This window comes from Saccostrea cucullata, unplaced genomic scaffold (assembly GCF_032062105.1).
Source record: "Saccostrea cucullata isolate Sc308-1 unplaced genomic scaffold, CSIRO_AGI_Scuc_v1 ctg13, whole genome shotgun sequence".
Taxonomy (NCBI): Eukaryota; Metazoa; Mollusca; class Bivalvia; order Ostreida; family Ostreidae; genus Saccostrea; species Saccostrea cuccullata.
In genome coordinates this window covers 1,242,501-1,263,069 of record NW_026917991.1, presented here as the reverse complement: position 1 = coordinate 1,263,069, position 20,569 = coordinate 1,242,501, and the positions used below count along the sequence as shown (strand labels likewise).

At 35.9% G+C, this 20,569-nt stretch overlaps 4 protein-coding genes across 4 annotated transcripts in view; 3 read left to right on the top strand and 1 right to left on the bottom strand.

Annotated features, from left to right (window-relative positions):
- The first annotated feature begins 1,348 nt into the window (after positions 1 to 1,348).
- LOC134282137 (uncharacterized protein C8orf76-like) lies at positions 1,349 to 3,893 on the top strand. Its single transcript, XM_062764612.1, is given in 9 exon segments — positions 1,349 to 1,414; positions 1,417 to 1,472; positions 1,601 to 1,724; positions 1,900 to 2,012; positions 2,449 to 2,533; positions 2,851 to 3,019; positions 3,239 to 3,311; positions 3,586 to 3,645; positions 3,731 to 3,893. Coding segments are annotated over 9 exon segments (849 nt in total). The 5' UTR covers positions 1,349 to 1,365; the 3' UTR covers positions 3,851 to 3,893.
- Positions 3,894 to 4,691: 798 nt separating this feature from the next.
- Positions 4,692 to 12,768, bottom strand: LOC134282242 (trafficking protein particle complex subunit 12-like). The gene is made up of 13 exons (XM_062764685.1): positions 12,729 to 12,768; positions 8,614 to 9,586; positions 8,180 to 8,442; positions 7,941 to 8,057; positions 7,643 to 7,756; positions 7,201 to 7,339; positions 6,774 to 6,886; positions 6,567 to 6,639; positions 6,365 to 6,438; positions 6,069 to 6,167; positions 5,810 to 5,907; positions 5,228 to 5,315; positions 4,692 to 5,135 (listed from the first exon to the last, which is right to left on the bottom strand). Exons 2-13 carry the CDS (start codon positions 9,584 to 9,586, stop codon positions 4,893 to 4,895), a joined length of 2,394 nt encoding a protein of 797 aa, XP_062620669.1. The 5' UTR covers positions 12,729 to 12,768; the 3' UTR covers positions 4,692 to 4,892.
- Positions 12,769 to 12,910: 142 nt separating this feature from the next.
- The window catches only part of LOC134282047 (EARP and GARP complex-interacting protein 1-like), a 15,324-nt gene continuing 7,665 nt past the window's right edge, over positions 12,911 to 20,569 (top strand). Inside the window, exons 1-6 of the mRNA XM_062764514.1 lie at positions 12,911 to 13,010; positions 14,335 to 14,418; positions 14,577 to 14,709; positions 14,872 to 15,007; positions 16,171 to 16,270; positions 16,529 to 16,665. Coding sequence (XP_062620498.1) covers positions 12,969 to 13,010; positions 14,335 to 14,418; positions 14,577 to 14,709; positions 14,872 to 15,007; positions 16,171 to 16,270; positions 16,529 to 16,665 — 632 coding nt within the window. The 5' untranslated portion in view covers positions 12,911 to 12,968. The remainder of the gene's footprint in view (positions 13,011 to 14,334; positions 14,419 to 14,576; positions 14,710 to 14,871; positions 15,008 to 16,170; positions 16,271 to 16,528; positions 16,666 to 20,569) is intronic.
- Positions 19,115 to 20,569, top strand: part of LOC134281947 (uncharacterized) — a 5,111-nt gene continuing 3,656 nt past the window's right edge. The window contains exon 1 of the mRNA XM_062764419.1: positions 19,115 to 20,569. This exon is cut by the window's right edge and continues 157 nt beyond it. Within this exon, the coding sequence (XP_062620403.1) occupies positions 19,193 to 20,569 (1,377 nt within the window). The 5' untranslated portion in view covers positions 19,115 to 19,192.

Sequence of the window (20,569 nt, the reverse complement as noted above, 5' to 3'; positions counted from 1 at the left end):
ATATTAACCCCCCAAGAAAACCCTCTTCTCGGGGAAACTTCCCCTTTATGTACACTTAAATATAGTTTCAATATCAGGAAAATAAAACTCGTCGCCCTATATATACTCCTGTTATTTGCAACACTCTATGGAGAAATCGATCATTTTACTATGGAGCGTTGCATGCAACGTTTTCTCAGAATCAGAGAATTAATATGATAAATCTGCTTCATACTTGTAATTTTCATTATTCTTAGACGCCTTAAAAACATTACCTTATCATTTGCTTTATTTGCTCAATGAACCTCAAATATACCTGAATGAATTTAATTTGATAAGGATCGGTATACGATATTTCAATTATTTTCTGTGGTAAAAACTTATATGCAACGCGTTGCAAATAACAGGATATAGCCATTATTTTCATATTATCCAAACTGAACTCTTAGGATTAGCAGGAATGCGATACTTCTCCTCTTTTCGATATACTAATGTCTTAGTGTGTCTCGAGACCGGGTCTTAAAAAATCCACGTTGTAATGAGAGTTATCAAAAAAAATTGATAAACTAATATCCTATCTATTTTAATTTCTGCCTTAAAATTTCATTCGATTATATATATTAAAGTATGGTGTACAATGTATTAGAAAATTTCAGTGAATTTATCTAGATTCCTGATTCTAAGCTAACCCTATTCACTGTAGAGAAGTGGACAGGCTTTCCCTTTGCCAGCCTTCATGTTATTATTCTGGAAAATGTATAAATGTAGAACCGGTGACGGCCTGCACTTTAACTACAATTTCATCTAGCTGAAATATATCTGATTTTACATACTTACAAACGTACGTGTAAAATTAACAATATCAACATATATACATACAACTGTCACAAGAAAACCAACCTTTACATGTTGCAAATCCATTTTCACAAGTTCTCCATCCCGCAGGATTTAAATTTTAATCTCAGACAAAATTCTTGTTGAAGTGTAGGCCGTCATCAGTTCTACATTTTACGTGTTTTCCAGAATCAAAACATGAAGGCCTGGGGGGAGAAGTGGATGTAGGCAAAGCCTGTCCACTGCTCTAAAAAGAAAAGGCTAATTCATAATCCACAAATTTGTCTGTCTGAACCAGGACAGATATGAACATGGTAGTAAACAAAGTCTTCACATGTATGCCAACTTTCCCGATGTAGGTGGGATCCTCCCGATTTTACCCTTTCATCCCGTCTTCCCGATCAGAAGAGAAAAATTGCCCCAATTTCCTGATTTGAAAAAATTGGCATGTAATGTGTGGTCTTCATCATGTTCATGTTATCAATGGTCTTTCAATATCATGAAGTGACACACAATTTTGATAAATGCAGGTCCAAATTGTAACATAGGAAGATGGAATTAGGATTGGATTTTGATGATACTGACTTCATTGAAGAAAAGAAGATAATATGAAAGAGTCCAAGCTCATATCATATAATGCCAAAGTCTGTGGTCCAATGGTATGTTTCCCTGCTCACAGAGGTCTGTCTTTGACTCTAAATTGTCATTATGAGGAAATGAATTTGGATATTATTTTTTTAAAATATATTTGCAGTGGTTTGAATTAGGATTATTAATTTTTTTTTAGTGGTTTGAAGATGCTGAAGTGTCAGACCCAGAAACAGCTGCCAATGTTTATAAATTCAGGGGAGACCAGCAATACTACAACAAGCAGTACGAAGAAGCAGTGTCATGCTACAAAAAGGCACTAGGTATGTACACATTCAAGCTTGATATGGGCATTTAATGCAAATGAGCGAATAAAACCATGAAAAACATTTCTTACAGAGAAGATGTTAACTCACTTTCATAAACATGTTTACCACCCTTGACATGTTTTAAAAAGCTATTACTCATCATGACATCATATTTATGTGCATTTTACAGAAAACCTTCCTTTGTCAAACAGATGTATGAGACACGATTTAAATGAGTCACTAGCCAGGTGCTATGTTGCCCTTGAAAAAACAGCTGAAGCTCTTGATCTCGCTCAAAAATTGGTAATACATGTAGTGGTATTGACTTACTTATTCATAATTACTGTAAATCACTTTTTATTCGCGAGAAATTTATTTTCGCGTAATTACGCAAGACAGTGTGCTCGCGAAAAATAAGTTCTCGTGTATAATAGTATTCCTTAAGATTATATAGAGCAATAACCACAATTCGTGAAAATTTTGTCTCGCTTATCAAGAGTCAATGACTATCTCGCGAAAAAAAGGTGTCGCGAAAATTTAGTGATTTACAGTAAGTAAATCAGCTATACATTTAAATCAATAAACAATTACTAAGCTCTTAGATCTTATGACCTAAAATCTTATGTTTAAGACTTTGAACTCCATGTAGGAAATAAAAAAAAACATATGATTTAATTATTTGAATGGACACTTTTGTACAGATGAACTTGAGGTTTACACAACTTTATTAATCTTACAGATAAATAATAGCACAAATATAGATCAGAGGACTCAAGCCTATATTCTTCTACAACAGATACAACACAGGCTCTGCCATTTAGAAGGTAGGCTCTACAATTTAGAAGGTATCTGATTTTTAAAACTCATAAATGAATTTTGGGTTGGATCTAGAAATTTCCTTATCCATTTGTCTTAGAGTGTTCCCTTACAAATATGTCCAACCCATAACTTCTAAATGAAGAAACAGTGAAAGCTCATACTTGAAAAAAGATTGAATCCAACATAAGGGAATTTCAAGGTCATTTTGCAAGTTCAAGGTCATGTAGAAAATGCATAATTGCTGTCCTGCTGGCTAAAAATTGCAGTGTCTGGTTTACTTTTCTGTGTTTAATTTCTTTCCTATTTATACCTTCATTTACAGATGAGGAGACAACATTAAAGCAGCTAATAACCTTACATCCCTTCAATGTGGAGTTTTGGCTGATGTTAAAACATAATTACTGGAGGAGATTCTGTTGTGAAGATTCAGTGAAGAGTGGACCACACAGCCAGGAGTACATAAAACTACTGGCCTGTCTGGTCAGAGCTAGGTATTCTGACTACCGGTACATGTATTGCTCTACACAGTTTTAACAGTAACGTATATTTCTGTATGTAATTTTATTAAGGCCATAAATTATTTATTTCTTCCCTAACTAAACATTAAAATTACCCATATCAAAAACAATTCCTTCTCGTCCATGTCTGAGTCTGAAATAAATGATGTACTATCAAACAAACAATATTTTAGAGGGACAATCCATTTTCAGGTTACTTATTCGGAGTGTAAGAACTTCAGTTCTTTCCTTTGTTAAGGAGAGGCATCAGCATCTGACGAAACAGGTATGATTCCTTTATTGTTTGTCCCAGGAACTAGAAGTTTTCCTGTATTACCACAAATAAATGTACTTCACTACATCATATGAATGTTTTAAAACTACAAATAGTTAATCATAAAATATCATGTTTTCACTATAACTTTTTTTCATTGTTCATGGTTTTGAGCTTTGTCTAAACAGTTTAATAAAATCTGTAGTAGGTAATAAACACTCAGAATTGCATGGTTACCGGGAATGCAGTCTCCCTTTTCTGTACATTTGCATTTCAAATTTCACAGGTGGAAGCGGACTTGGAAAAATTTCAGCCCTCAGAGTCAATTCTACTAGCTGCCAGAAAGGTAAAATGATCACTTGGTTCATAATTGTTTCTTTTAAAATTCTCATACATCTTTATGCTTAGTGATATTTTTCTTTCTTCTGCAGCATTTGGGGGAGGATATCTTTAAACTTGACAATGCTGAGGAAGATGTCAAAGAACCAGAACAAAATCCAGATATGGAACATCTAGACTTTGAAGATCGCTGGTTTAAATGGAGTTTATAGCATATAATGTTTTCATTTAGAACATAAAAATTTTGTATCACTACTACTCGCAATATGAAAATAAAAGACACATACTAGTATCTTATCAATCTTATGACACTTTGTCATTTACTTAATTATAACAGTCATTACATAAATGGAACAATCATATGTTCCCTCTGAAATGAAATGTATCTTTTCTAGACCACCTAAATTGGTCAGGTGACCAGTTGCTACATGTATCTATGTTTACATCTGTGATCGTGTGTAAAGCAACGTGCATTGTGCATGAATATTTGAAGATTTTTAGCTTCTTTCCAACTATTGAACGTGCATTGTGCATGAATATTTGAAGATTTTTAGCTTCTTTCCAACTATTGAACTGATTTCAACCAATTTTGGTTTATAGCATTTATGGTCAAAGGGGAATAAAAATTACAACATTTTCTCTGCATCCCTTGGGCCTGAGAGATGGGACATAAAGCAATCATGCCAACAGTTTGACTGCTTGATGTCCAGGAGGAAAGAAGATTTTTAAAGATGGCACTATAATTTTAATGGTTTAAGCCCCACTCCTCAGGTCCGTGGGGGAGGGCTCCAGAAATTCAGAAATTTTGTTCCCCAATAGATGCCATATATTCTGAAATTGGTTATGAGGTATCAGAGAAGCTGAAAATGTTCAAATGTTGACATATAAAGCATAACGAATGCCTATGGACAAAAAATGTTTAAATGTTAACTCACGAAGCATGGCTGATGGTGGACAATTCACAATGACTGACGAAAAGGGATAGCAAAAGGTCACTGGAATGACTCAGGTGACCTAAAATCTAAGTATGGTTTTTGTACAAAACAGAGACACTTAGATGATTTTTATATTTTATTATTACTGATTTTGACAGCAATTGACAGATATTTAGCTGTCAAACATTTAACAAAATAAGCAACACTTAACATGTATTATACATTGATTCACTAAAACTTTGTCTTGCATATGGTATGCATATATTCTACATGTATTAATTAATGTTTATTGCACTATGCCACAAAAACTCCCAGTAGATTAAGCCATTTTAAGACAAGCTGCTGGGAATCCATCTCCCTTGTGTCGACTGACCAAGTCCAGCAGAGCCTGCTTCTTATGGAGAGCTCGCGATGACTCAAGTTCATACAGCGTACACAGATTAAACAAAACTCCCTCGTGAAGATTCCGCACTGGGTCTTCATGCACCAAAACTTCTAAGGTCTTCAGTGCATCCATCAGCTTGCCCATATAAAGGGAACAAGCTGCCATATTGTTGACAGCCTGTAAAGAGAAAGAAGGGAAAGTGTTTACTCAAAAGTTCTCTGATATGTTCTAAATTAACAGTACATCTTTCATTTATTCTACGATCTTACAGAAGTGTTAGTAGGATCTGCTTCCACAGCTTGTTTGAAGTTTTGATAAGCATCTGAGAAATTGTTCATACACATAGCCTCTAATCCCCTGCAATTAAAAAGATACATGAACAGCCTGCAATGTAAAATATAAACAATTCTGAGTAATCTACTGCATTAATATACTGTAGATACGCGAAAATAAAGTTCTCGCGAATAAAAAGTGATTTACAGTATGCAAGTTGAATAAAGCAAATGTAAAATCAGTCAGTTGTAAAAGTTACCATCCAGGGTAACTTGCTTTATTCAACAGGTATGATTTATCTAACACACAAAGGATAAATGTCCATACATTCACCCATGTAAATTTCTTGATCATCGATCACACACTCAGTGTAAATAACATTGGTTCAATTCTTTTGTTTGACTAAAGCACATTAATATTCATTTATATGCAAATTAACCTACATTATAACAGTTTATACATTACCTTTTCATTGGATTCATACATTAATACATTGATACAAATGTATATCAATTTAACGTTACTGTTTAATACACTATGTACCATTAGCGAGTTAAAATTGTATGAATTACAATTACCTGTTGATAGCATTCCTACACTGTATAGATTTGTCGCCACTGTTGGAGATCACCTCTGAATGCTTAAAGCAATCCTGGGCTTTGTCAACATTCCCCATCTACACCAAAAAAAAAATATAATACATTGCGATGCATGTAATCTAATCCTTATTTATTAAGAATAATTTATTTTCACCCGAACACCCATTCTAACTTGATCTGATCATATACAGTAAATGAAGTGATTTCCAGCAAATTTTACCTACAATAGTATGTTTACCTGTAAGTAAATACGACCCATTCCACTGAGTAGCCCCGCCTTCCTTGTGGGGTCTTTCTCTAGTAGATTATTGTATATGGTCATGGCAGCTTCATAATCCTGTAAAAAAAAATTAAATACTTTGAACAAAAAACTATCAGCAAACAAATGAACAAGAAGACCCGGCCCTTGGATCATGACACAGACTTAAGTAAGATTTTCACCTGCCTGTAAAATGTATACTTAAGCCTTATTATTACTTGATCTTGAAATTTGCAGATAACAACATATATTTAAAAGTCCAAAAAAATTCTTACTCTTAATGCAAGGAAGGTATTTCCTATCACATATAAAACTTGTCTCTCCCGTTCCTGCCAAATCTCCAAAGAACCTGAAAAGGTAACATTGCACATACAAGCACGTTTTTAATGAATAAAAAAGAGATTTCATCATAATCACTTTCCATCACAGATTTACTCAACATTTCTAAATTTTCAAGTTACTTTTACACAACTATACCTTTCCTGCTTCCATCACTAAGCTGTACAGCGCTTCCATCTTCTGCATATCCCTCCTGGAGATTTTTAATGATCTGAATTTGAAAGAAAAGGTCTATATTAACAAAGTACACCCTGCTATCAGTGACAAAGTTTGCACTCTAAATTTATGGACCAGTTAAATAACTTGAGCACCTGTTTTTGACAGTTTACTACAATGAAGACACACCTTTTGAGTGACAGCCAGTATGTAGTAAAGCCTGTCTATGGTTTCCTGGGATCTTCCCATGTAATGTGGAATCTCAGCATGTAATATCCTCATCCCAAACGGTACCATGGACCCTACAACAAAGTAATAAATGTAGATTCCAATGTTTCTCCGTAAGAAAGAAATTGACCAGACATGTTTGCACAGACAGACAGATGGACAGACATGGTGATTCCCATATACCCCAAACTTTCTTTGTGGGGCAAACAAAAATTTTGACCCAGCATACTTGATTTGCGTTGAAAACCAAAAATGGCAATCCAAGAAATATTGGTTATTTTTTAACAATGGATTAAACCCCAATACATGTAACAATTCCATGGAATTATGACTTATAAATGCTTGGAGTCATTTTGATAATGTATTAAAATACTGAAAAAGTTTTAACCTTTACGACCTGGATAAATGTGTGGATAAAATTCAAAGTAGAGGTCTGGGGTGTCCAGATTCTGGAAAGCCTGCATCTCTGACTCGGCCACACTGTATAGTCTCAGTTTCAGTAGAAGGGTAAAACGACAAAACCATAACTGTAAAGAACATAACAGAGAGTGGGCAATTACTTCAATTAAAGGTTTGTCTAACCTATGTTACTACAACATATTTTAGAAAAGTAGGTCAAAATTCAAGGTCATAGGATCAAATATTGAAAGCATATGGTGATAAGTCTTGTCACAGATAATGTACACATGAAATATGAAAGCCCTCCCTATCTCTTCTCATTCAAAACCAAGGTCTAAGTTTTTGTGACAGTCTGACAGACTGACAGATGGACAGGTAAATGAGATTCAATGTCCCAATGTTTTGGCGAGTGCAGGACACAAAAAATTTACCTGTATTGTATGTACTGTATGCTGGGTAATTTCACCAGCTTTACCAGGTCCCTGGCCAGCTGCTGTCAACAACCTTCTGCACATGTCTACAGCTGAACGGTAGCAACCACCTTTCTACAATGACAAGATGCTTCATTAAAAAAAACATTAAAAAGAAGTAAAACAACAATAAGAGTGAAGGTAAATACCCCGGTAATGAGACTCCTTTTTGTTGAAGGGGAGCCATAGCAATTTCTATGAATAAAAAGCCTTGATCTGGCCCCCTTTTTTACATATATGACCAATGCTGGTTTCTTACAATGAGAGCTTGGAGTCCCTCCACATCTTGAGTCACACTGTCTACAGTCAGAATCTGCCGTTTGATAGCTTCCTGTTCTCCCATGTATCTGTATACTAAATCTCTCACTGGATCACCCTATAATATAAATACTCAGCCTCATACATGTATAAAGCTTTGATTTATAAAGTAAGAATGATTTTTTTTAATTTATTATTTTTCTTTATTAAAACTAAACAAGTTTCTGAGATGTTAAATACCTGTGGTTCATCAACAACAATTCCAGGAGTACTTAGCTCCTCCAGGGTTGGGACATACGATCCCGGTACACTTGTGGCTATTGTCAGCAGAGTTTGTCTGGTGCCGTCAGAAGGAATCCAGGCATCATGCTGTCTGTCGGACTCGCTCATCTGTAAGCTTGCTGTAAATGGATCTGTGGTATCTACATTTGGTAAAGACTGGAATGTGTTAGTAGCACTACTCTCCAAATCCAATGTTCCCTGTACTGCAGTCTCTTTTCCATCTGCAAAACATAAAGAGGCCCATGGTACACATCGTTCACCTATTTAAAGATGTTTTAAGTAATGAAAAGCAAAAATAAACAGGAGAAAAGTCAAAGTTGTACAATATTGTGAATACTCAAAATTATGGCTTAATCCTTTAAAGGAAAATATAAACCAAATTTTCAGCTTACCACTAACATGACTTTGTGTGGAAAAGACAGGTGTAGTAGGTGTCAACAATGGTGCAACATTTACAGCAGACAGAGGGGGACCACTGAATGGTTGATTGACAGGAGAAGGAATTATGGGAGGAGTTGGTATTGCACCCTGGGAATGTTGACTGGATACAGATAATTGTGTATTGTAGTCATGATGCATTGTTTCCGAGGTGGTTCTATGTCGTTCATTCAGATGGATATCTGTTATCCCTCCAATCGCTTGGTCAATGTCGGCCGGGCCACTCTCAGCAGTAAAAGATTCAAAATCTTCCTTATCATCTATTAACTGCATGGAGGCCTCCATAACATTCAAATCATTCTCAGGAACAGCTTCAAAATCAACACTTTCTGGCTCATCTTTAGAGAGTCTCCTTTCTAACGTATCATGGCGAACCACAATTTCTCCGCTATCTTCTGTTTCAGGTTGTTGGTCATTGGTTTGATTTAAAAGATTTTGTTGTTCTACCTCTACTTTTTGTGGTTGTTCTGTTTCCTCTGCTTGTGACAAGCTCAGATTAACTTCTTCCTGACTTTGTCCACTACTTAGTGCACTAAATGGATCATTTTCCTGACTGTCACTGGTAAAGTAGCTACTTATATTGACTTGATCTTTAACAGGGCTGTCCAGAGGCTTTACTTCCAATGTTTCTATAGAAGTCTCTAAGTTTATTGGTACATCTGTAGTCTGGTACTCTGTGATTTCCTTTACTCCTGGAGCTGCTATCTCTATCCCCGTATCCTCTGCAATACTTGGATTGCTGTCACTGGGGTCTTCCAGCAGAGATAATTCATCAGTAATTGGTCCTAACGCAACAGAGTCCAAGGTATCTGAAGTGGCTGAGTGCACAATCCGATTTGTGACGTCAGGTGAAAGAAAGCTGTCATCAAACTGACTATCATCAAGAAAGTCATCATCTAATACATCAATAATCTTGTCGTCTGACATCTATTAGGATGATAAAGAGAAAACTCATATATTCGTACCAATAATGTAGAGTGATAATTCAAAGTGGGCTTTTCAAAAATACTTTTACATGTGCAGAAATGTCTGAATATGAATGGGGATTTTTTGTCTAGATCAATCTGATGTTCCGATTTCAGCCAATCCTAGCTACAGTGTATGTACATTGCCCTTCATCATCATTAATCAGGTTGGGACCACTCGCCCAAATGGGATATACTTCGTTTGAGACATAATATCGCAAATGTATGGTGTCCAGATAGGGCCATTTGCGTTAGCGCGACATCGCGTTCAGATAAACGCGCTGTCGCGCTAACACACAGCACGTCGTCGCGCTAACACAACTTTGCACACCGCGCCGTCGCGCTAACACACAACAAGCCGTTGCGCTAACGCAACTTTGCACAACGAGCCGTCGCGCTAACGCAACTTTGCACAATGCGCCATCGGGCTAACACACAACGTGCCGTCACGCTTACGCACAACACAACGTCGCGCTAACACAACTTTGCACAAAACGCCGTCGCGCTAACACAACTTTGCACAACACGCCGTCGCACTAACACAACTTTGCACAACACGCCGTTGCGCTAACGCAACTTTGGAAGTTTCACAGTCTAGTAGGAAGTCGTGTACGGAAATATAAGACTGCGCATGCTACGGAAGCGTATTTGGGCCGCAGCAGTGTTTTTTTTAATTTGTTATAACAAATCATTAATTTGTTATAACAAATCATTAATTTGTTATAACAAATTAGTAATTTGTTAAAACAAATTATCAATTTGTTTAAACAAATTAGTATTTTGTTAAAACAAATTAGTAATTTGTTAAAACAAATTAATGATTTGGCTTAACAAATTAATAATTTGTTATAACAAATTAATAATTTGTTATAACAAATTAATAATTTGTTATAACAAATTAATAATTTGTTATAACAAATTAAAAAAAAAATACTGCTGCGGCCTTAATACGCTTCTGTACCTTTAAGATTCCCAAGACCAATCTCATCCAGAATTTCATCCATTATATGGTTAAGCATGTGCAGTCTTATATTTCTGGACACGACTTCCTACTAGACTGTGAAACTTGCAAAGTTGCAGTGTGTTGTGCAAAGTTGTGTTAGCGTGATGGCGTGTTGTGTGTTAGCGCGATGGGGAGTTGTGTGTTAGCGCGACGGTGTGTTGTGCAAAGTTGCGTTGGGGAGACGGCGTGTTGTGTGTTAGCGCGACGGCGTGTTGTGCAAAGTTGCGTTAGCACGAACGCGTGTTGTGTGTTAGCACGATGTCTCGTTTATTTGAACGCGATGTCGCGCTAACGCAAATGGCCCTATCCGGACACCATACAAATGGGATATAAATTTACAGTGCAAAAAAAGAAAATTTTCATTTTCACTATAATAAATAAATCCACATCAGGACACGAAAAAAGGAATAGCTTTTGGTTCACAATTTTTTTCTTTATGCCCATTGTTTAGGAGATTGATCCCTCTGAAGTTCCATAACTTCTTGGGGATCAATCTCAAGGGCGGATTCAGGGGGGTTCGGGAAAACCCCCCCGCTCATTGATTTTTTTTTTTACAAGTGTCATTTTATCATTTTGTTGCATTGATAAGACTCTAATAAACATAAACCCTTTGTTTGTACAACTGTGAAATTTACATCCACTACGTAACAGGAAATCTCTTTCCGCTTGAACGCACACAATACACAGGTAATCAACAGAGAGAGTGCCTCAGAGAGCGGGTACTCCGTGCATCTAGTGAAATCACTAGATCACAGTACAATGTAATCAGGTACCAACAATAGAAAACTGCAAAGTTATGATGCTGCTCAGTTATATTCTTTTGCTGATAAAATTCATGTTTTTTAAACTATGAATAAACTATTATTCAGGGTTTTTTTTACCGTTTTAAAATTAAATTAAAATTAATATAATTTTTTTTACAAAACCAGGTTGGCTTAGCAAACCCCTCTAGTTTTGACAGATTCTCCAGTTTATGTAAATTTTTTCTTCAGTTAATTATAAGACAGTTTGAAATTTCATTAATTGTACACGTGTGTTTATATTCCAAATCATATTAACAGTATATACTCAAGTAAGTTGAAAAGCACAAGTTAGGGATTCTGAAAAGAATTCAATTTTTAATTTTTTTAGTGTTAAAAATTTGGTATATTAGTTGTATCTTGGAAGTCAACTGCTTGCATTCCTAAAATTGTCAGATTTAACATTTTTTTTAAAGCAAAGTCTAAAGTCTTGTGTTAAAGTTAAATTAAATTGAAAACATTTTATTAAAAATTTGTGATGATCGGTCTTTAAAAAAGCTACAAAAAATACCCCCAAAATGCTGGAAAATGCACCATTTAGAACCATTTAAAACAAAATTAAAACCCGAACCCCCACCAATGGGAGGGGGAAACCCCCTCCCATGCCCTCCCCCTTCGGCCCTTTGGTCCTCAAGATCCCCCTCCCCCCACTTGAACTTCTGGATCCGCCACTGAATCTTACAAACTGTAGGGTTGCAGAAAACCTTGCTTACCAAAACTTATTCCTTTTTAAGTGTATTGATGCGGATTTGTGATATTTAGAGCCAAAATAAAAAAAAAAATTTGGGCTAGTGGTCCCAACCTGTTTATATAGACCTACATTCACTGCTCTAATCCGAGATTCCTCTAACTTTAACCCCTGCTTTTTATACAGTATTGTGACTTGCACAAGTCACAATATAAAAAGCAGGGGCCCGTTTTACAAAGGGACTTACGAACTAAGACCAAGTATAATTATTCATATAACTTTTTAATTAACATTATATCGAAAATTATTTTAAACATTTTAAAAAGAATGTGGTAAGATATTTACACAGACAATTTCAAAGAGAATTATTAATTTTGCAAAATTTTACAATAATCTGAAGTTTTTAGTCTTAGTCGTAAGTTCTTTTGTAAAACGGGCCCAGGGGTTAGAGTCAGAGGAATCTCGGATTATCACTGCTCCAGTTGAGAGAATGGCACGGACTAACTGATATTTATCATTTTCACAATTTAGTTTTAGAATAAACAAATTAAATTAGGTCTAAACTTTGAAAATTATCTGTTCAAAACTAAAAATCTGCACCAAAAATGCGAACCTTGGCTGCAGTTGGCAGTCAAACTGTCAACTTCCAACAGGTGATATTTTGTGGCATATGTCGTAAAAACTTACGCATCTTTTTTTCCATAACTGTTATTCCCTTTATTTTTATTTTCAAATGAATATTGTCATAAAAGTGTTGTTCTAAACGATAGTTGCTCTGTAAACTATTTATTTTTTCATATTCATTTATTTTAGAATTTGATCTCAATATTACGACAACCGAAGACTGAACACAATGGAAGATGAGGCTCCTGTCATCTATGGATTAGAATTTCAAGTATTTCTCAGTATTCTGTTATAAATTCAAGTCATTTTTTTATCAGATAACGAATTTTGTTTTCAATTACCAACAATTGTCATATTATTATATTCTGTAAACTTTGAATATTTTAACTGTCTGTCGGAACAAGCTATCACCACAGGGGCATCTTATCCACTCTGTTCTCTACTTCACATATAAAAATACACAAGGGAAGAATCGAAAGTAGCACACGATTTTTAAAAAAAGTCAAAAAAACAACTTACTTGAGAAAAGTTACACAAATTCTGAAAGGAACTAGCGCAAATAATGTCCTAGTACTTATCCAGGCTAAAATATTCCAGATATATCCATCGAAAATAGCTTTTATCCAACTAAAACCCCAGCTTTCTGCACAGTGTGAATCTCTACGCCCAAGAAAAGATAACTCACCCGGATGACAATAGGGTAGTACCCGAGGCCTTCCGAGTGCCATTGGAAGACTTCGGGCACTACCCTATTGTCATCCGGGTGAGTTATCTTTTCTTGGGCGTAGAGATTCACTCTATGCAGAAAGCTGGGGTTTTAGTTGGATAAAAGCTATTTTCGATGGATATATCTGGAATATTTTAGCCTGGATAAGTACTAGGACATTATTTGCGCTAGTTCCTTTCAGGATTTGTGTAACTTTTCTCAAGTAAGTTGTTTTTTTGACTTTTTTTAAAAATCGTGTGCTACTTTCGATTCTTCCCTTGTGTATTTTTATATGTGAAGTAGAGAACAGAGTGGATAAGATGCCCCTGTGCTATCACTGACTGTTTATAATTATATCATAAATATATGCCGGGGTCCTATTGAACCGGTGTACTTTGTAGCAAATGCGAGCCGATTCGCACCAGTGAAATTGTCTAGTTCACATAGAACATGACCGACCACTCATTTACTAGACTGTGACAGTTGTTTGTGGCTTTGTGTCAAACTCTGCATACCGTTTTTTTTTAATTATGTAGAATAAACTGTCATGGAAGAGTTTTGGAGACTTGTGATTTTTCCATTTAACATTCTTCTCTATTTAAAGAGGTCTTTGGCCTTCCAAAGACCCCAATCAAGGCTCATCCTTGGCAGGCCTCTCACCTGCCAGTTCCAAGGCATGGCACGGCACCTAATATAACGGGAGAGGAGAAAAATGCAGCGGACCAGACTGGGATTCGAACCAGGGCCCCCTGAATTTCCAGTCAGGTGCTCTACCGACTGAGCTGATCTGGCCACTGTCGATTGAACCCAGCTGACCGCTACAAAACAATATAATATATACCGTATACTCGTTAGTTCAAAGATTGAACAGATGTTTTGTACTTTTCAGGCAAGATCAATTTCAGCCCAATCGGCTGAGACAGAACAGATACGATTTCTTGTCGGGACACAGTCTCTTCGATCTGAGAATCAGGTATCCATACTTAAGATAACCCACCCACCCCAAAAAGGACCGTAATGTCAATCTTCATTTTAAAGAAAATTTCTAAAAAAGTTTGCTATAAAACACCCATCACTAAACAGTATTTTCTAAAAATATATCTGATAACTAATGATTTTTCTATGTTATAGGTTCATCACATTGACTTTGACGATGAAAACAATATTCTCAATAAAAATGTTTTCCTACACCGAGAAGGAGAAATATGGAATCTTACAGCATCAACCGTTGACAAGAATTTACTGACAACATGCTACAATAAAAGTAAGAATTCAGAATTATCTGAAATAAATATTTGTGTGTTGATGTGTTTCTTCTGCAGGTATGTCTTAATTTAAGTAAACGTTTAAACATGATTATGCAACCCATACTACTAATTGTATACATAAAGTAGTGTTAAAACTTACATTAAAAGTATTATTTTAGCTTCAGAATCTAAGGCCGAGATGAAAGCTGCCCTATGGAGGATACCTTGTGATTTTGATAACTCAGATGACAGTTCTCATTCCTCCTTAGAACTTGTATGCCATCTTGACAATGCGGATTATGGTGACATGAAGAGGTAACTGAATGAGTTTGAATTTACTTCATATACAAACGAATAAATGATTCTTTTCATGTACATGCAGTAAAAAAAAATGCTCATAGCAATGCACCAGGGATAGAAAATTATACAAGGACAAAAGCAGATACAAAAAGAGAGTAGCCAATAGCAAGTTCTCTCTAATGCAATTTGTCATTGCTGTTGTAATAAATTGTTCAGAACAAGATATGCCAGCAGAAAAGGCCAAAACAAATAGTGTGATTCCCATTCCAGCTGTAGAAAAAATAGGGTAGGTAGGGAAACATTCTACAGTCAAACTTGATTATCTCAAATCTGATGGGACTGAGAAAAACTTCGATATATCCAAGGATTCGAGATATTGAAGTCAATTACGGTACTTAAAGAATATGTGGTTGGGACTTCCAAATCACTTCGACATATCCATGGTATTCGAGATATCAGAGTTTGAGATACCGAAGTTCAACTGTATTTTAAGATTTCATTGACAAGCACGCTGCCATTTTTCCCAAGGGAAATCACTGTCAGGATATTTCTGATTAATGTGCTTATGATATGCATTTTCTCAAACATGGAAGTGATCAAAATTGGGATTTCTAGTAGTAAAAATGGAATGCTTTACTCCTGGAAAGATATTGGCAGAAATTGTTTTTGGGTTGGCTCCTACATTTTAGGGTTGGTCGGGGAACTGGAAACACACAATTTTATTTATCTAGGTCTAAGGATGCTGAAATGAATAACATGCAGACATAAGATGTCAGCTGTATGGTTTGATTTTTCAATGCAGATCCCTAACAATCACCAGACATATTTTGTCTTCATCGTTACTGAATTATTTTTCATAGTATGTAAGGGTTAATTCTTAATTTACCACAAAAGTTGTATATCCCAGTTTAGTTATAGCTACCTTGATAATTAGCAATCTAATTGATTCTCCCAGGAGGGGAACTTGTAAATTGTAAAAACTTGTTTCTACTCCCTTACTGTCAAGCATAAAATATGTTCAAATCAAAGTAGATTCACAATGCCATAACCTAAAACCGGTATTTATATTTAAAGTAATGGTAAAATGATTTTTTTTAAACATTAAAGCAAAAATTATTTTAAAACTAGCCATTGACAATTTCATAGAATAATGTTTTCTTGATGTTGTATATTTTCAGTGTGTTATGGCACCCGACTGGTGATAATACCACACTGGTTGGTATCTCAGACAGTCATTTAATCACCTGGGACTTTGACGCTTCATCTTCTGTAGCCAAAGTGAGTATTCTTTCCAATTAATTTTTTTAAAAAATCGAAATTGAATAACTAAAAAAAAAAATTTTAAGGCATAGTGTAAAAAAAAAAAACCAAGAAACTTCTTACACCTGAACAAATTCTTTTTTCTTCAGATTTAGATTAAATGTAAAATAACAAAAACAAAAATGTTAAAACAAAAGTATCAATTCATCATTCACATACCGGTATTTCAATCAAAAGCTTAAATGATGGTATTGTTTACAATTAAAAATTTTCAAGATTAAGGAATCTACCGGCCTGGAAAGTAAAGGTCAGCCAAAGTTCACGTGTGTGAGATGGAACCCTCATCACAACTGTACACAGGTAGCCACCGCTAATGATACCTGTATCAGGGGCTGGGATATCAGATCCATGCAGTAAGTACAAAGTAGTCACAGAAATTCAGCTCAAGATGCAGAATTTCTTTTGGTCATTCTCCATTTAATCAGATATTGCATTTTATTTAAAAGTACACAAGAATTCATATACAGCTGTATGTACAAGCAAATTTTTTTATGCCTCCCTTCAAAGAAGGGAGGCCATGTTGCTTTGCTGCTGTCTGTCTGTCAGTCAGTAAGTTGGTTGGTCTGTCAGTCCATCATCAGTTTTTGTTCATTTTCTTCGCAGGGGTTTCACATATTGAAATGAAATTTAATATACATATTTATCACAAGAATATCTAGGGGAAGTTCTGTTTTGGGTATGATAAATTCATTTTTGACAGAGTTATGTCCTTTGGACTTAGAAAAATTCCAATTATTTGGGGGAATGGGGCATAAGTGTTTTACAAACATCTCTTGTTAGCGCACCTGAGTGAGTTTTTCTGATCACAGTTTGTCCGTTGTCCGTCCGTCTGTAAACTTTTCACATTTTCGACTTCTTCTCAAGAACCACTGAGCCAATTTTGACCAAACTTGGTACAAAGCATCCTTGGGTGAAGGAAAATTCAAATTGTTAAAATGAAGGGCCCAGTCCCCTCACAAGGGGAGATAATCAAGAAAAGACAAAAATAGGGTGGGGTCATTAAAAAATCTTCTTCTCAAGAACCACTGGGCCAGAAAAGCTGAAACTTATGTGTAAGCATCCTGAGGTAATGTAAATTCTAAATTGTTCAAATCATGACCCCCGGGGGTTGGGCAGGGCCACAATGGGGAATCAAAGTTTTACATAGAAATATATAGGAAAAATCTTTAAAAATCTTCTTCTCAAGAACCACTGGGCCAGAAAAGCTGAAACTTATGTGGAAGCATCCTGGGGTAGTGTAGATCTAATTTGTTCAAATCATGACCCCGGGGGTTGGGCGGGGCCACAATGGGGAATCAAAGTTTTACATAGAAATATATAGGAAAAATCTTTAAAAATCTTCTCAAGAACCACCGGGCCAGAAAAGCTGAAACTTAGGCGTAACAAAAAATTATGTTTGTTTACGGTTACCCGACCGACCCTAATTTTCATCATCGACCCAAACTTTTTTTTCGTCGTAGAAATCCGGAAGTTACTGGCCGGTCAGTTTAACTTTTACATTCATCTTTGAAATCGAAATTGAAAGTGCAAAAACAAAACCAGCAAATTCAATTTCTACACCAACAAGTTCGTTGCGATTTGCTTACCATTGCGTGGCAGTTGCAGGGGTGTGCAACTAGCATCGCCTGATGCCCGGTGCTACCGTTTTTGGGGTAGTAAAAATTAAAATTATGCATATAATACATGAGAAAAACAAACGGTATTTTCACTCATTGTTTTGCTATTTAATTTCCAACTAATGAAAATTTTTCAGGCAGCATGCTCCAGTTGTTCTTAAATTACTTTAACCTTATCCATTTTGAAGTACTACCTGACTTATTTACTTCAAAAAACGATCGTTTTTTTCCTAATCCGAATTTCCTCCATTCCTCTGTTAATGGTAAATACATGCAGATATCTCTTTCCATACGGTCCCCCAATCAACTAATTGCTAAGTGTTATGTGGTTAAACTTTATATATATGTGGTAGTTGTACTTTTTATATTTTTAAGATATGTATTTTAAATTGTACACATTATTCTCATTCTTTATTTTATTCATTCAGTCATTCACTCATTCATTCAGCGCTGTGCAATGCGATTTACTAACACTCTATGTTGTCTTGTTCAGAGACAAGTTTGTGCCTCTGCTGAGGATCGAACCCGGGACGTCTGGCTTGCCAGTCCAGTGCTCTACCGATTGAGCTAAAGGGTTAACCCACTAGCCCAAGCTAGTAGGATGCCGTTTATCTAAAACTACCACATTTATTGCTGTTACAAGCCTGTGGGCTAGTACTTGATTTTTTTAATTGCACACCCCTGAGTTGTAAGGCAGTTGGTAAGAAACCACCCATATTTCAAGCCAAACAAAAGTAAGGCACCATACAGTGGTAAAACTGTTTTGTAATTCAACCAATTCATGTGAATTTGTGTATAAAAAAATTCAATAAAATAAAAAAAAATTCCTACCTACCGACCCTATTTTATTTCAGCATGTAACAGTAAACAAAGATATTTTTTTGTTTGGCCTTATGTGGAAGCATCCTGAGGTAATGTACATTCTAAATTTTTCAAATCATGACCCCCGGGGGTTGGGCGGGGCCACAATGGGGAATCAAAGTTTTATTTCGTTCGTTATACTTACCAGTCATAAATATACATTAGGATATCTTCCCCTTATTAACGTTCATAACTCGCGGGCAAGCGTTTAAAAGAATAAGATTCAAACACTTATAAGACCGAGATCACATCTCAGGTGCTTGCCCAAGTCAGTTCATCTTCCGGCGTGCAACAGAACGTTCATACTTTTTTGGCAGAGATTTCTCAGCCACAGAGTGATACAAATACTTTGTATTTGTATACGGTATTGGTTTAGATACTCTCTCATGCTCTTAGTTTAAGTATGGAAGAAGCCAGTTTTATTTCGAACGACGAATTAAATTCGGGCTCGGAATTCCAGAATTTACAGTCAGTAATGGAGGCCAAAGGAAAAAAACCGCGGTCCGGTAGGAAATCCTCCAGCAAAGCTAACGAGAAAATGGAACAATTAGAAAACAGAGTCAACGAAAGGTTAGACACTATGATGAATTTTTTAAGAGAAAGTATTCAAACTTTGTCCAGCAGTGTTTTAGAGAATACAGCTTCTCATAATGTACACGAGACAAACGTGTCTCATAATTCGTTAGCGGATCAGGATACCGGTGGTTTATCCACGCGGAGACCTGAGCCCATGGTATCAAATGTAGACGATTCATCTGGAATGCGTCCGATTATACCTTTGGAAAGTGAAGTCCAAATTGAAGGGACATTAAGTGTGCCTGAAATGGACGATATGATATCATTAGCTCCAAGTGTCAGAGAAGTACGTGAGCTATTGGGTGATAACGAATCCTCAGTTCAAGAGGAATCTATTACTGCCCATGATTTTGATAACAATCAACATAAGTTGGACAGCAACAACAACAATAGATTTCAGAACTTGATCAATAAAAGTGACGAGCATACAAAAACTCTAACTGATATTTTTGGCAATGTTTCGTCTTCAGAGGAAGAAAAAACTGGATTAGTTTTAGACAAAACACAAGAGGAGATCTTGAAAAAGTCATGGAGAATTACTGATCCTGAACGCTTGTCTGCGTATAGAGATGAATATAGACAATGTTTCCCTGTTCATCCAAACTCGGCAGCATTTCTACAAGTTCCAGGGCTAGATGACATTTTAGAACCAATGTTAAGAAAAAAACACGGAAATAAAACCAAAGGTTGGGGGAAAAGTAAACATTTAATTTCCCAGCCGTACAAAAGTATTGAAACTTTGGCATATCAGGGACAGATGGCTGCCCGTATGGGTATTATTTCATTAAGCTACATGCAGCAAGCTTTAGGAACGTTGTTAGATTCTATAACTTGTCAAGATGCAGACACAGTTCAAGCAATTAAAGACATTTTCTCCATGTCTACCAAGGCACTAGATCAAATGGGGAGAGCAGGGGCTTTTCACCATCTTATAAGAAGGAAAACTGCAGCACAAGACTCTGGATTATATACCTTGAAGGATATTCATAGCAAAATTATTTGCCTGCCTCTTTCAGAAGATGGCGTCTTTGGCAAGAAATTAGAAGAGAAACTAAAAGAAAGGAAAGAGCAGAAAGATTCTCTTAAGGATTTAATTCCAGAATGGAATGAAAAAAATCAGAAACGCAAATTTTCAGAAAATTCTGCTGAAAACTCTGGAAATTTTAAAAAACCCAGAACTACTACTGTTTTGAATAACAGTTAC